This window comes from Solea senegalensis, linkage group LG4 (genome assembly GCF_019176455.1).
Source record: "Solea senegalensis isolate Sse05_10M linkage group LG4, IFAPA_SoseM_1, whole genome shotgun sequence".
Classification (NCBI taxonomy): domain Eukaryota; kingdom Metazoa; phylum Chordata; class Actinopteri; order Pleuronectiformes; family Soleidae; genus Solea; species Solea senegalensis.
Genome location: NC_058024.1, coordinates 15,425,005 through 15,439,836, shown reverse-complemented (window position 1 = coordinate 15,439,836; position 14,832 = coordinate 15,425,005). Strand labels below are relative to the sequence as shown.

The following is a 14,832-nucleotide window of genomic DNA, read 5'->3' as shown; positions in this document are numbered from 1 at the left end:
CATATAGACGAGTCTGGCCTCGCTATACTGAAAATATTATGTTTGGGCTCAATTTAGTTTGGGCTCCTTCCAGTGACAGCACCTCTAACCCAAGCACATGCACAATGAGCCTCATCATAATGACGGGAACCAAATGTATAGCCTTGATCTGAAAGGCTTAAACTAACACCGGAGTTCCTAGTCCTGTAAATCCCTGTGATTTCTCTGTCACGCCCGTCTTTCCCCTCTTGTACACACAAACACATACTTCTCGCTAACCTCCCCCCAAATCCATTTGGAAATGGCTGATACAAGTTGAAGTGTTAACACACACTTCCTCCAGCCATCTGCCAAATGCAAACGCTTGATGCCATGTTTGAAATCCCTTCAGTACACTGACTAAACTTTAATCTACCAGCCTCCTGTCCTCCTGTCTTGTCAGCTCTCTCCCTTCTCTCCTCATCTCCCTAACTTTTCCTTCCAACTGTATTCCTTCCCTTTCATCCGGTTTTCCCAACTAGCTGTGGTTCTGCTTTCTGTTTTCTCCCTCTTTTGTCACTGATCACCCTCTTCTCATTTTCCTGCACTTTTCATCTATCTTTTGCTCCTCTTGTCTTTGCCTTAAATTAACCCATTTCCTCTTATATTTCTCGTTCTCTCTTGTCCGCCACTTTCACCTTTGATGATGTCATCTCTCATCACCTAAATGATTGTAACCTTCACTTTATATCCTCTTTCCCCCCCTCATGCCTCCCCCTGTCCTCAACTTACGCCTCTGTCCTCCTGTTAGCTTTTTCCTCACCTCCCCTTTCTTCTTTTCCTGCTCCTGCCCGTCCATCCATTCACCCTGTCTGATTACCTCTGACAGTTTACGGGTTGAGGCAAAGCGCAGCAGTGTTTCCTCATTACAAGCATCTGTCTGCTTCTATTTCCTCCTCCTCCTTCTCCTCCTCCTCCTCCTCTCCAATTTTTCCTCCTCTTTCTCAGCATTCTCACTTCATACTCGACCCTCCCCATGTGGACATTTATAATTCATCAGATGCATGCCCGCAGAACAAACACATTCATTGGCAAACATTTACATATGTACAAACACAGGCTATGAGTGTGTTTGTGCACAAATGTGTACATGTGTCTGTGTGTATGATGCATGTGTATGTATGTGTATAGGTGTGTGTAAAGAAGAGGAGGTGTGTTACCTGTATTTGCTATTTCTTGTTCTGTATATTTTCATGGATTTTAACTGTTGTATACAATTTGGTAAAGTCAAAAAGTCAACATATCATCCTGCATGACATGTTTGTCAGCTTTTTCACAGCATGTGTTATTTTATAGAATGATACATTTTTAACTATAAGTTAGACTTATATATTTGCTTTTTCAGATTCTGAGGTGATTTTAGAGTGAATGTATGCCGAAATATAGATCATAGTTCACCAAATACTATATATAAAAGTACATATGTCCTCTTGACAGAGGAAAGAAGATAAGGAAACTTAATGGTGGAGTACAGTACAAAAAAGGAGTCTAGGCGTGTGGCAAAGAGCGATGTGACCATGGCAAACAGAAAGGCTTTCAGTGAGGTGCATGAGAAGCTGGACAGTTAGAAAGGGTATGTGCAGCAGGGCATAGATGGAACATTTCTAACAAGCAAACAGTGTGTTGAGAAGACGGAAAGGAATATTTCGAGGAGCTGATGAACGAGGAAAATGAGAGAGAGAGTAGGACTGGTGGAGAGGAGATAGTGTGTCAGGAAGTACAGAGGATTAGTGTGGAGGAAGTGAGGGCAGCTATGAAGAGGATGGAGAGTGGGAAAGCAGTTGGTCCAGATAACATACCTGTGGAGGAATGGAGATGAAAGAAAGCAGTGGACTTTTTGACTAGATTGTTGAACACAATCTTGGACAGCGAGAACATGCCTGAGGGAAGACGTGTGGTGGTACTGATTTTCAAGAACAAGGGTGATGTTCAGAACTGTAGTAATTACCTAGGTATAAAGTTGATCAGCCACACCATGAAGATGTGGGAAAGAGTTGTTGAAGCTTGGTTTTAAGGAAAGAAAATGAGCAAGCAGTCGTATGGGTTCAGAACAAGAAAGAGTACCACAGATGTGATGTTTGCTTTGAGGGTGCTGATGTATAGAGAAGGCCAGAAGGAGTTGCACTGTGTCTTGGATCTCGAGAAAGCTTATGATCGGGTGCCAAGAGAGGAACTGTGTTGTATAAGTAACTCTGGAATGGCAGAGAAGTATGTGAGGGTGGTGCAGGACATGTATGAGGACAGTGAGACAGTTGAGGTGTGCGGAGGTAGCAAAAGTTGATGCGTTTAAATACCTGAGGTCAGACAATCCACAGCAATGGACAGTGCATAAGAGAGGTGAAGAAGAGAGTGCAGGCAGGGTGGAGTGGGTGGAGACGAGTGAGAGTCAAGGTTGAGATGGCTGGGTCATGTGCAGAGGAAGAATAGTGATTATATATATGGGCAAAGCATGATAAAGATGGAGTTGCCGGGCAGGAGGAAAAGAGGAAGACAACAGAGAAGGTTTATGGATGTTGTGAAGGAGGACATGAGGACAGTTGGTGTAACAGAGGAGGACAAAACTGAGGCAAATGATCCGCTTTGGCAACCCCTAAAGGCAGAAGTTCAATGAATAATAAGATATATTGAATTCAATAGAAAATAAAACCTTTCTCACATAGGGGTTGTGAAAAATTACACTAATAAAGTTAAATGTGAGGTAATTTATTGAGTTGTATTTTCTTGTCTGGTTGCAGAAACTCATCGCTGACTGGAACCATATCGAAATGCATGAGTTACAGTATAATCCTGCATCATGTTCATGCCACTTTATATACTCAACCTCTGATCATCTCTTTTGGTCTTGTCAGTGTTTTGCATTTTCCCCTTCCCCGTCTGTCTTTCCTCTTTTCTCCCCCCCCCTTCCTTGATCCGTTACTCTTGCCATCTGCACCCCCTCCGTCTCTGAAGTTTATCTATTCACTGTATTTCAATGGATCTGTCACTCTGTCCTATTTCTACCTTCACTGTCTTGATCTCCTATTCCTGTCTCTCTCTTGCACGCACACACACACACACACACGCACACATTCTCCTTAAAGCCCTCTTTTTTTTTTACAATTGTAAAAGTGAATGGGAATCATTACACAGGCATTACACACACACCCGCATGCACACACTTAGAATATCCACCATTAGAAGGGATACTGATTATGCCAGTGATGCTTTGAGGTCTAACAATGGTTGTAGTGTGTGTGTTTAAGGGAGAGAATGAGAGACAGTAAGAGAGAGAGAGAGAGAGAGAGACTGCAAAAAGTGAGGGCATCTAGTCTCTGTCTCTCAGTGTCTATGTGTGAAGCAATCAAAATGTTTGAAAGCCAGGTACAACCGTGTTTGTGTGAGAGTGCGACAGAGAGAGAGAGAAAGACCGTGAAAGAGAGAGAGATATCGCTCCCTCATCCTCTCTCATCCTCACTTGGAGCTGATTCTCTACACCACAACGAACAACTCCTCTGAAGTGCTGACCAAAGAACCACAATAAATATCAGCATGGGCCAAGCTCAAACACACACACACACACACACACACACATGCATACAGGGTATGAGATTGTACAAATAAACATACAACACTATATGTACACATGGAAGAATAAACTCCATATTTAAGAGTCTTATACCTACAGTCAACAAACATACACATACAAATATGCATTCACCATTATGCATACACACGCCTCACTAAGGCATGTACAGATCACAGCAAATCCGTTTGTCTTTGTCTTTGCTTCCCTAATTTGAGCAATACAGTGACAATGACAGTGACGCACACAAGCACCTTGCTATAGAGGAAAAATATGACAACTTGAGACAAACAGGAAGAAAAAGACTGATTGCATCTATCAGTCTCACCAGATGATGAAATGGTTTCTGCTGCATCTCCCAGTCGGAGGTAAGCATGCAGATAATGACGATAATGAGACAGATTTTTAATGCCAGTGACGGTATTATTAATACCGTTGATGGTGATTGCTGTTAATCATTGTTCCTCTTTAGAAGCAGCTGGGGGTAACAACGACACAATAATCACAATACACGATGAGTTTCGGCACTGGGTTTTAACAGCTGCTGTTTGTCACCAAAAAGCATTAGGGGTTGAAGGGGGGGAGCGATGAAGTAAGGATTTGAGCAGTGATTGTACCTTTAATGAGAAGGTGGAGGATTATGAGAGATTGTATTTCATCTTTTAAAAACTTTGGGGGGTTGACAATTGGATATCTGTTGATAGCTTGTAATGAAGATCTGTGATCACCCGCAGTTATAATAATTGATTAATGAATGAATTCAGAATTAATGAGGAGCACTACTGTCTAGACATCTATTAGAAAACAACTTAGGCCTCCTCCACAGCTCAGCTTAACTAACGTCTAATAAACTCACACATGCACACACATTGTGATACTTCATGACACAAGCGAAGCCAAATGGCTAATGATGACCTGGAGCATCAGTGGAAAAAAATGCTTTCAGTGGGTGGAAATTTGGGATTTCAATGGGTGGAAACATTTATGGGTAAGTGAAACTGCTAATATTAGCTAGCTACACGGCTCGCTATCCTGTTAGCTAAAGTTAAGGTTAGTTCACCTAACCAGGCTCAGACTGTCACTCCTACTAATACTACTACTACATTACTATTCCTGAAAAGTATATTGTGACTGTAGGGGTTGCTGCATATATAGTTTTTTTTATGAGTTTTTAAGTTTGAGCATGAAGTTGAAGTGTGAGTACTGTAACATTTTTTAGCTAAATAATGACAGGGCCTTAATTTCTGATATTGTTAATACATACTCAACACTTGTACGCTGTTTCCACCTCAAATTAGAAGCCCTTTAGCGTTTTAGTGGACAGAATCCCTTTATTTTCGTAATAAGGCTTTTATTGCGAAACATTTGCAAGAACATGTGGTGGAAAACTTGCGAGGTTCCCATCGGCACTTGAAATGTAGCTACTGCCACCCTGTGGAGCTTGTACGTTACAAAATACAGTTTGCCTGAAACACCTGCAGTGAATGCAATAGGTCACTGAGTCACTGAATAAATCTAATATTTCTCTGACATGGACCAGAGGCCAGCATATTGAGAGGGTGTGTGCACAACAGCAGATTTGTGGACTGCACACAACAGAGATTTCATTGGTATGACATGACATACTTGCAGAGAACCAAGTACAGCACAAGGTCAGGGTCACCGTACACACAACGGGACTAACTTCATTAAAGCTTTGTTATAGACACCAATGAGGTGGATAAAGCAGCATCAAAAGGGCCATCCTGGAAAGTGTACCTAAGTGCAATGGGAAAGTGGGCTGCCATATGGAACAAAGCACACAGGTCATCAGCAACTGCAGAAACAGTATAAGATATTGCCAACATGAGGATTTGGATGTTCCACATGTAATATATGGCTATTCCTAAACTGACACAAGATCAGCTGGGCACTTGCTCAATCCACTGATCTTCTACAGGGAAAGAAAAAGGTCTACCTTTGATCATTCCAACAATCTTAGGGCTCAAATCTAAGCTCTCTGACAAATTGCCATATGTAACCTAAACAGCAAACATCATTATGTACTTGCTTCCATATATCTACAGTATACAGTATACCTGTCTTACCTGTCTGTCTATCGATAAGCTATAAAAAAATATTTCTTAAAATTTTGCTATGCCACGACCCAACATGACATGTCCCATCGATTGATATGATCATATTGTAGGAAGGACGTCACCATGAAGTGATGTCATAGTCTAGTGGCACATTAACTGTTGAAATCAATAATATTGGTGAAATTAGATGAACAGCTTATTTGGATTACTGATGATGTCATTAAAATGGCATTGTTGCAATGTTATAGTTATGCAGTGTAAATGTAAATCATGAAGAAGTTGTGTCTCTCTCTCGCTCTCTCCCTCCCTCTCCCTCCCTCCGCTCTTGCTCTCTCAAGGCATCAAACAGCTGGAGACAGCATACTGAGGTGTGTTTGTGAGTATGAGTGTGTAAGCTGACAACATTCTGAATTGTTTTGACACACCAGCTGCAGGGATTGCTGGTCTTAATAAGCAATTACACACACAATAATACCCCCCAACATGAACACACACACACACCCACACTCTCATGCGTTCACTCAGACTGACTGAAACAGGGCTACCACACACATAGTTGCTGATGCCGGAACACACATCACTGGAGCACTGAAGCACGAGTGGAATACTTTGAAAACTGCGCGCACACAGACCTACTTTGCAACAACCAACACAAAACCTAAAGATGTTCCAGAACATAGGAGCAGCGGAGGAAGGGAAGCAGCAAAAGACACACTTTAACACACTTACACACTACTCAGCCTCTTATACACACTCCTACACTCAATCACACATGCTATTAAATTCCCTAATGCCTAGAGCTGTGCTGACAGCTGAGTGTATGTGGTGAGTGAGTTGAGCTCCGTAGGGAGTTAACTGATTAAGTATATCTGTGACAGACACAATCCATGCTTAGTGGCTACTGAAAAAGGAGGAGAAGGAGATGAGAGGGGGAGGAGAGGATAGAAGAGTGAAACATCTTGTTCAGCACTTTCAACTTGCTACTGTGAGCGTTTTTTTCTCTGTTAAATACCAGCTCCATCTGTTTGTGTGAACGTTCTTCTGAGATATGTCTTTTTTTAGCAGTAGCATGTCTTGTTAAGGTGCTGGATTGTTGTTGTTTTTCGACCTTTGCCTAGAAGCCTTCTGCTGCTACCTTTGCTAACACTGGAGGGATGGGCTTCAAAAGCCACAACATTATACCTGCACCCTTGCTTGAAATCATATGGTTGGATGTAACCAACTTCAGCTTTCTCACTGTCATGGAACATTCTCCAACACAACATTTAGTGTCAAATAGAGGATTATTTATAGCATACTGTATGTATGTTAAGGCATGGACTCCTTGTAGCTGTCCATGTGTGGCTGTGCAGTAGATAAGCTTTCATTTGGGCCCAACGCTGGTCTTCCATATATGGTTACTTTTTTAAAACACAACACGATACTGGCCAAAATATTGAATTCAGAGTTTCAGAGCAGCAGTTCACAAACCAGTGGTTGACATGACAATGGCTTAACATATGTCCATACATTTCTCTTTTTTATATCATCATGGAAGGAAATGGAGAAGGAATCACACGGGAATGGGTTATCATTTTTAAAAGGCTGCGTGAATTATAGTATTGTAGTAGCAGAAATCTCCCATCATGCTTCTATTCTGCATCAAAGCTACTGCAATGTACTGTATAATATTACCCACCCAAGTCTCTCTCCAGCATTGTAAAATAAAACATAATGGGCATATTGAAGCATTACATTTTCTCTCTCCAACTGTGAGCTTGGTTACACTCCCTTTGCTCTTTTCAGACAGCTGGAAAGACAATGGCATATAAAAGGCAGCAAGTGGGGGTTTCAGCTGCCTCATGGCTGAAATGATCACAGCATACAGTATCTAGAGGAAGTCGATAAGGTTTTACTCAATAGCAGAAATTCATTTGTCGATCCTTGAAAACTAGAAATCCTCTGTCTATTCAAGTCTGTTTTTACAAAACCACAGAGGCTTTGTCATGCAGCTATTAGGTATGGTGATATGTTTGATTGTCATGTGGCATTTTCTTCTTGAAGAATTGAACATACAATTAATTTGCTAAATTGCAGTATATGTGGTCAAAATGGTGATGAAGTGTGATGTAGAGTGGAAAGAGAAAGTTGGGGCAGTCTTTAACACACAGTTCAGAGCTGCATGCTGAGCTGAATAATTCCATTAATACTGCTTGTGTACCTGATCTGATTGTGACTGTTACTCTTTTCTAGAATGCCCCCCCTTCAAAAAAAAAAAGAAAAGCCAGGCACTCCTGTTTGTTGTTGAGGTACATCAGTGGTCATTAGGCATTGGTGGCTCCAGCTTGTTTAACTTGCATCCAGCAGCTGCTTGCAGGCTTTCAGTACTAACAATCTGATCTGATGTCTCCAAATTACTGCTCTCTGCTACATTCAGTGGCCCCTGGAAATCTCTCCAAGATAAAAACACACAAGTCTATTTTGTTTGGCCTTTCTTTTTGGACCTCTCAAGTTAACAAGTTTGCCCAAGCAAAACTTTTACATTGGCTGCCGGGATAATGGGGACTTGGGTGAGAACAGAAAAAAATATATGGTGAGGAAGAAAATGGAAACAAACTAAAAGCAAAGAGTAGAGGGCAGGAGACAGTAGGAGAGACTAGGAGAGGAGTTGCTAGGTTATGAGGAGAAGGACACAGAGCAGAGGACTGGAGCTCATTAATGAGTAATGGGTTTGTGGCCCTTCGCCCTTGGATGCCATGGGTTCTGATGACTTTGTTGTTACTCCAGTGCTGCAGGCACCAACATGAGCCAATATACACACACATACTCATACATGTATATATCTTTTTTTCAGCCAGGTCTATAATCACAGTCATCTGGTTCAGCGAACATTATGATTCAACCCTCAGACTGGTATCTCACAATCAACTTCATTACTTTTTTTTCATTCTCTTCATCATACATACACACACACACACACACACACAGAGAAAGAGAGAGAGAGACACTGTCAGCTTTTTCAGATATGGCCCGTGTCCAGATCTGCAGTGTTTGCAAGCCAGTACCTCCTGCCATCTCATCCCAATTAGAAGCTCCCCTCCTTAGGCAGAGAGAAGTGAAAGAGACCCCTCCCTCCTTTTTTCCCCTCCTCCCTCCCTCCCTCCCTTCCATTCTTCCTTCTCCTCACCTTATCTCCCTCCATCTAGCCTAATATTAGTGGCTCCTGTATTATGACAGCTTCTGACACGAGTGCTGTGTAATTACTGAAGGAGCTTGACAGTATGGGGCAATAGGAGAGGGAGAGGAGGAGGAAAGAGGTAAATGACTGAAGAAAAACAAGGAAGAGAACTGAGGAGTAGAGGAAAAGTCAAGCAGAGACTGTGGACACACAAACAGCCAAGGAACGGATTAAGACAAGAAAAAGAAGAAGAGGGAAATGAGACAGGAAAAGAGGGCAAAAGCAAGAGGGAGCAGAGAAAGAGAGCAGAAGGCTGGCAGATTACCCCCATTGTGTTTGCTCTTATATGCAGTGTGTGTGTGTGTGTGTGTCTGTGTTTGGGGGTGTTCAAGTGTGAGTGAGTTGATAGATGATGACAGTATCTTGTACCTGCAGTGTGGAGTCATGCCGCCATCATTGTTGCCACTCAGTCAGACCTGGGAAACTCACTAGAGGCTATAGAGGCTGCACAAATGATTCTTTTCAAGGTGATCCTAGAAAAGATAATAAAGGAGTGGAGTCACTGCAAACCTGCAGATTACACGCGGCCGTTCTGTATTTACGATTCATGCTCACTGATAGTATTTGGTGCCAATGAAGCAACTCAGGCTTTTATAGTGCAGTCACAAGTAAGGGTGCAGAGTTGAGGATGAATGGAGTTATTGACTGTTATTTCCTGGTAAAGAAAGAGGGCATTTCTGACTATTGAGTATTGTGTTCCTAAAACGTAGAGGCGTACTCAGAGTCTGTATGCCTTTCAGTCATTTAAGCTGTGGTAGCCATAGAGGATTTGCTACATGTTTGATTCTCATCTGCTGGTATGTAGGTCTCTGACCTGAGCTCCTCCCACCAGATGTGCAAGCTCTCCCTTTCTGAGACTGTCCACCCATATTGACATGTTTTATGGATTTATAGTCTAACTCTCTCAAAAAAAATGTTCCTCTTTTTTTGTTCCTTTGCAGTGTATGTAGTTAATTATCAATGTTGGAATAGCGACCTTTCCACAGATGGGACATCATGGCCCAGATAGTCTTTTAAATATTCTTAGCCTATTCTTAGTCTACTTCTCTCGCCAATCATTTGATTCAATTATGTTGAAAGGTTATTATGGGATTACTGATCAATGACACAGCAGATATGTCATGCTGCTTTGATTTCACTCATCAGACAATATGAGCTGAACCTCAAATGATCCTGACCAGTCAGTTTTCATTTTATTATGGTGTGGAGACTGCAAAGGATGGGTCAACATCGGTGTCATCCATTTTTTTATAAAATTGGGAAAATGTCTACGTGCAAGCATTACTTTCTTTGGAACTTTTAATCACATCTCGTGGTTTTCAGTCAGCTCAGTTTTCAGTAGATTTTATTGAGTTAGTTTGTTCTTGACCACAGAAGTAGTTTGACAGTAATCAAGATTCTTAAGATTCTTCTTTAGTAAGGGTTCAAATCAAGGCTTCTCTGCAGCTTTCCACGACTATATAATTACGAATAATGTGCTTTCATGACTAGTTTGTAACATTAAACAATAATGTATAGCGGGCTTTTTTAATCTATATCAGCTGTTATGTTAAAGTAGTAATGTGTGTCAGAAAATTAAAGTTAGAGGGGTGAACAGGAGCATATAAACACAAAGAAGAGAAAAATGGAGATAATTACACTAAATTATGATCACTTCATCTGTACTTACCTGCTGTTGCCACGCTACAACGAAACAAAATCACTGCTGGTCATTAGCTGCAATCACCACCATAGTGTGTGTGTGTGTGTGTTCTAATAATACAAAGGGCTGTTGGGGCCCAGACCAAAATAATTGACCTTAAAAGGAGAAAGGATAAAAAAGGAAAGGTTTTGGGTACATGTTTGTGCCACTGTGAAACGTTGCTTTACATCTAAAAGAGGACATACAGTATATTCCTTATACATTGTGTCCATTACTAATGATTTGGGTGATGAAGGGTAAAAGTGAGAATTATTTGGTGTTGTCATTTACCACATTTGTGATCTCATTTTTCAGGTGTTCGCTGTGTTTCCCCCCTTAAAAAAAAAATCTGTTCAAGTTCAGTATATACAGCCTAGAGGTGCATCAGACAATTCAAAGGTATTATCAAGTTGTCCAGCAGAAGATGCTGTGAGCACAGCTTGCCCTGTATCATGCACTCTGATCATCAGAAGACAACAGTGATGTTATGATGTTTGGTGAACAAACTAAACTGTCTTCTGGAGCAGACTATCGTGACACAAAAGCATCTGAAAAGCAGTGTATGGATGTATTTCTTGTTCTACGCCATAGATGGCAAAGCAACAAACAAATAATTTGGACTTGGATGTTAGCTTTACTGGAGCTAGTGTTGTCATGTACAGGAAATGGCAAATAATTAAAGACTGAGCTCAAGATTTTTTGAATCATCATCCGATATTTCAAATGAAGATTAATATATATCGGGAGATACTTTTTTTTAAACCCAACCTTGTTTTGCAACATGATGGTGCAAGCAGGCAATAATATGATAATGCAAGCTAGTGAGGCACTTACTACTACACACATTTAGGATGCAGCAGTGGCATAAAACACTAACTTAACAACCCCTTATGTTATGTTAAAGGATGTTCAGTATATTTATGTCGGGGGTTCGTGATGACACGCTGGTCACAAAGGGAGGCATTCAGCACTCACTCACACATTGTCTCTCGTTTTATCCTCCACACTTACTGTACAGTCGTGGGAGGGGGTTGAAGTCAATCCCAGCTGACAAAGGGTGAATGCTGTGGTACACCCTGGACAGGTCACCAGTCCATTACAGGGCCATCATACAGAAATAAACAAGTATTTCATCTCATAGTCACACCTACGGTCAATTTAGAGTGTCCACTTAACCTCTGCATGCTTTTTGACTGTGGGAGGAAATCAAAGTACCTGCAGGAGAAAACCCACGCACACACTCCACACAGCCCTCTGTCGAACCGAGATTCAAACTGGTGACCTTCCTGCCACTACAGTATGTGGCCCGAGCACTTTGCAATGAGACTTTCTTTTAAAAAAAAAAAAAATGGTTGATTGGTTCATTTAATCTGTTCTGTTTTAACTTTATCTGTTTAGTTCCTCATGTTGCTGTAACTACACAGTTATGAATGTGAAGACAATTATTATTGTTATTATTAAAAACACAGACCCAGTCACTTATCTACTCATTCAGCAATAATGAAATAAAAATCTTCTCCATCAAAAGGTGGGCAATTATTACTTTAGTATGATTATTATATTTTTAAACCTCTTAAAGCAACATTTTTTTTATGCCATTTAATTAAGTAATCGCTTGTGACAGGACGCATTTGATTGGTTGTTAACAAAAAAAATAAATCAGTCAATGAAATTAGTCTGCGGTCATAGATGTTTATCAGAGCCATCTTTAATTGCTATTGTGAAAGGTTTCTTATTTTGTGTTTTTTTTGTGCTGTGAGTACACTGAGTGCATCTGCCCACTGGGCTATTAATCCAGAAACACTACACTCTTTTTTACCATTTTGCACCATAGGCTCCACACAGCTCGGCACAGCTATGGAAACAATACGGGCTAAGATAACTGCCTGCCAACCACTTTGCAGGCTCCAAGAGAGTAAAATGGTCCTAGAGCTGTATGAATGAATTTAGATCTGTCAAAACACAAAAGTTTCAAGCATGGCACACATCTGCACCACAGTTAGCAGCTAAACAAACTTGTCTAATAGGAGTGTGCAAGTGTCAAGTGCCTTTGTAAACCAGATTTATTCTAATTTAAACAACCAATGCCCTACTTTTGGTGGGAAATAAGGCATTATTGCTTTTTGGTTTGGTCTGCGGGTGCTTCTTTGACTTTGGGTGCTCTTTGCAGAAGTAAGAGCCAGATACAGTAAGAGTGATGTGACTGGTTGACTGGTTTCAACACAATTATGTACTTTTAGAGTGCTTCACCAGGGAAATAAGGGAAAGAGTGTCATGTACCCGACGGTACCCAAAATGAAAGCTTAAATAATCATTGCTGGTCAGACAATGGTTTGTCTCATCCACCTAACTTTTCAATGGGAGTCCTTTACTGACTGCTCTTTGCCGTTGCATGCATCGGTACTGAACAGTACTGAACCAAGCCATGCAAGTTTTCCCTATTTCGAATGTTTTTAATGCAGTCAGCCAATTTCATCTCCTGGTATTTGTGATGAGGCCATTCTGTGAGTGTGGCCCTAGTTAGTTGGTATGGTCCCCTGCCAGTTAGCTGCTCCGATCTGTGGGTAAATGTAACTTTAGGCCTGCTGTATTTTTGTGCTATCTGATCCCACAGATGACCACACCAGAGTCCGACTGCAGCTGCTGGAGGGAGACCCCCATTCTGACTACATCAACGCCAATTACATTGACGTGAGTCTTTACACACAAACATTTATCATTTAAATGGTTGAAATGGTTGTGATGGGAAGGAGAGGGAAGGAGACAGAATATATTCTGTCTAAATAGCTTCAAACTGTTCCTTCTCCTCTCCTCTGGGCTGGCCAGACGTTGAGCTGTTTGCTTGCTGTTTAAATCTCACTCACAGCTGCCTGTTGTAATGAGAGTCTTAATGAATTGGGTACAAAATGTTCCTTTTCAATCAAGCAACCACACATCTCCTCCATGAAGATAATGCTATACTTACAGCATGGTTGTAATGACAATATGAAAGTGATAGATGTGTTCAGCCCTGCAAGGTTATGTGTCTCATGGAAGGAGGCGGTTGTGACAGTGTGAGGAGGCTGTGTGGATTTTCATAGAGAGAAAATTAAGATTCTGTCTGTTATTTAATTTGGTGTTTATTGGGAAAACGACCTTGAGTTTTGCTTTGGGGAGGAGTGGAGGGACTGGAGAGTGTGACTGAGAAAATTAAAAAGGGAAGAAAAATGGATAGGAGGAGGGAAAGAGGAGAGAGAGACATCGGGAGAGACAGATGGATGGTAGGTAATGAGAACGAAGGAAGGAAGAAAGAAAGAAAGAAAGATAGATTAGGTGAAAGGGGAGTATGGGAAGAAAAAGGTGACTATGACCAAGATTTTTTTTTTCTGTCTCACAGGGGTACCATAGACCCAGACATTACATCGCCACACAAGGTAATTAAAGTGATGTGATGAGTGTGTGTGTGTGTGTGTGTATGTGTATGTGTAGTAGCCACCTGGTAAATGTCGTCCTTTTGGACTGCAAGGCTATTACCACAACCTCCTAAATCTAAACCAGCCAATAAAATCCCCGTGACAAATTTAAGACCCCATTACCTCAAACCGACGAACCACTATCTGGGATTGATAGTGTGCGAGTGCATGGGTGTGTGAGTGCACGTTTCCTGCCCAGCGTGTATGTGTCGTGTGTGTGTGTGTTAGTGTTAAGTGTGTGCTGTCAGTGCTGATGCGTTTTTACATGATGTCAGACTGAACGAGCGTGTGCTTGTGTGCGCTTTGTGTGTGTCAGTGTGTCTTCATCTCTAATGTGTGTGTTTTTGTGTGTGTTTGTCAGGGCCCATGCAGGAGACAGTGAGGGATTTCTGGAGGATGGTCTGGCAGGAAAACTCAGCCTCCATTGTCATGGTTACGAACCTGGTGGAAGTGGGCAGAGTGAGTTCATCATCCAAGGGATTATAAACTATGTGTATATGTGCATGTAGAGGCCCCCACACCTAGAATATGGGATTAGAAAATACTTGAATTGAAACTGAAAGATTTCAGATTTTCTTGTATATAGTCAGAATCAATCAGTGGTCAAATTATCTTGATAACTGGTGGACACTGGTACTAAAGCAGAGCAGGAAGGTGAAGACTGAATACTGAATACTGAAAGCCCACAGTTTATCAGAGAAATGCCATTTTATTTCTTAATCTGGTTCTGTAAATCATCGTATACAATGCAGTCAGCAGGTCAGTAAGGCTGCATCTGATGCATGTATAATATCTCACTAATGAAGCACTGAACTGGGTCATGA

The 14,832-nt window shown here is 41.4% G+C and overlaps 1 protein-coding gene across 8 annotated transcripts in view; it reads left to right on the top strand.

Moving 5' to 3' along the window:
* The window catches only part of ptprt (protein tyrosine phosphatase receptor type T), a 216,343-nt gene that overhangs the window by 179,540 nt on the left and 21,971 nt on the right, over nucleotides 1–14,832 (top strand). For 6 of the 8 annotated variants that reach the window (XM_044023698.1, XM_044023695.1, XM_044023697.1 and 3 more), the window contains 3 exons: nucleotides 13,162–13,247; nucleotides 13,933–13,969; nucleotides 14,370–14,467. In XM_044023698.1, coding sequence (XP_043879633.1) covers nucleotides 13,162–13,247; nucleotides 13,933–13,969; nucleotides 14,370–14,467 — 221 coding nt within the window. The remainder of the gene's footprint in view (nucleotides 1–13,161; nucleotides 13,248–13,932; nucleotides 13,970–14,369; nucleotides 14,468–14,832) is intronic. The other 2 variants (XM_044023699.1, XM_044023694.1) reach the window with 1 other exon arrangement.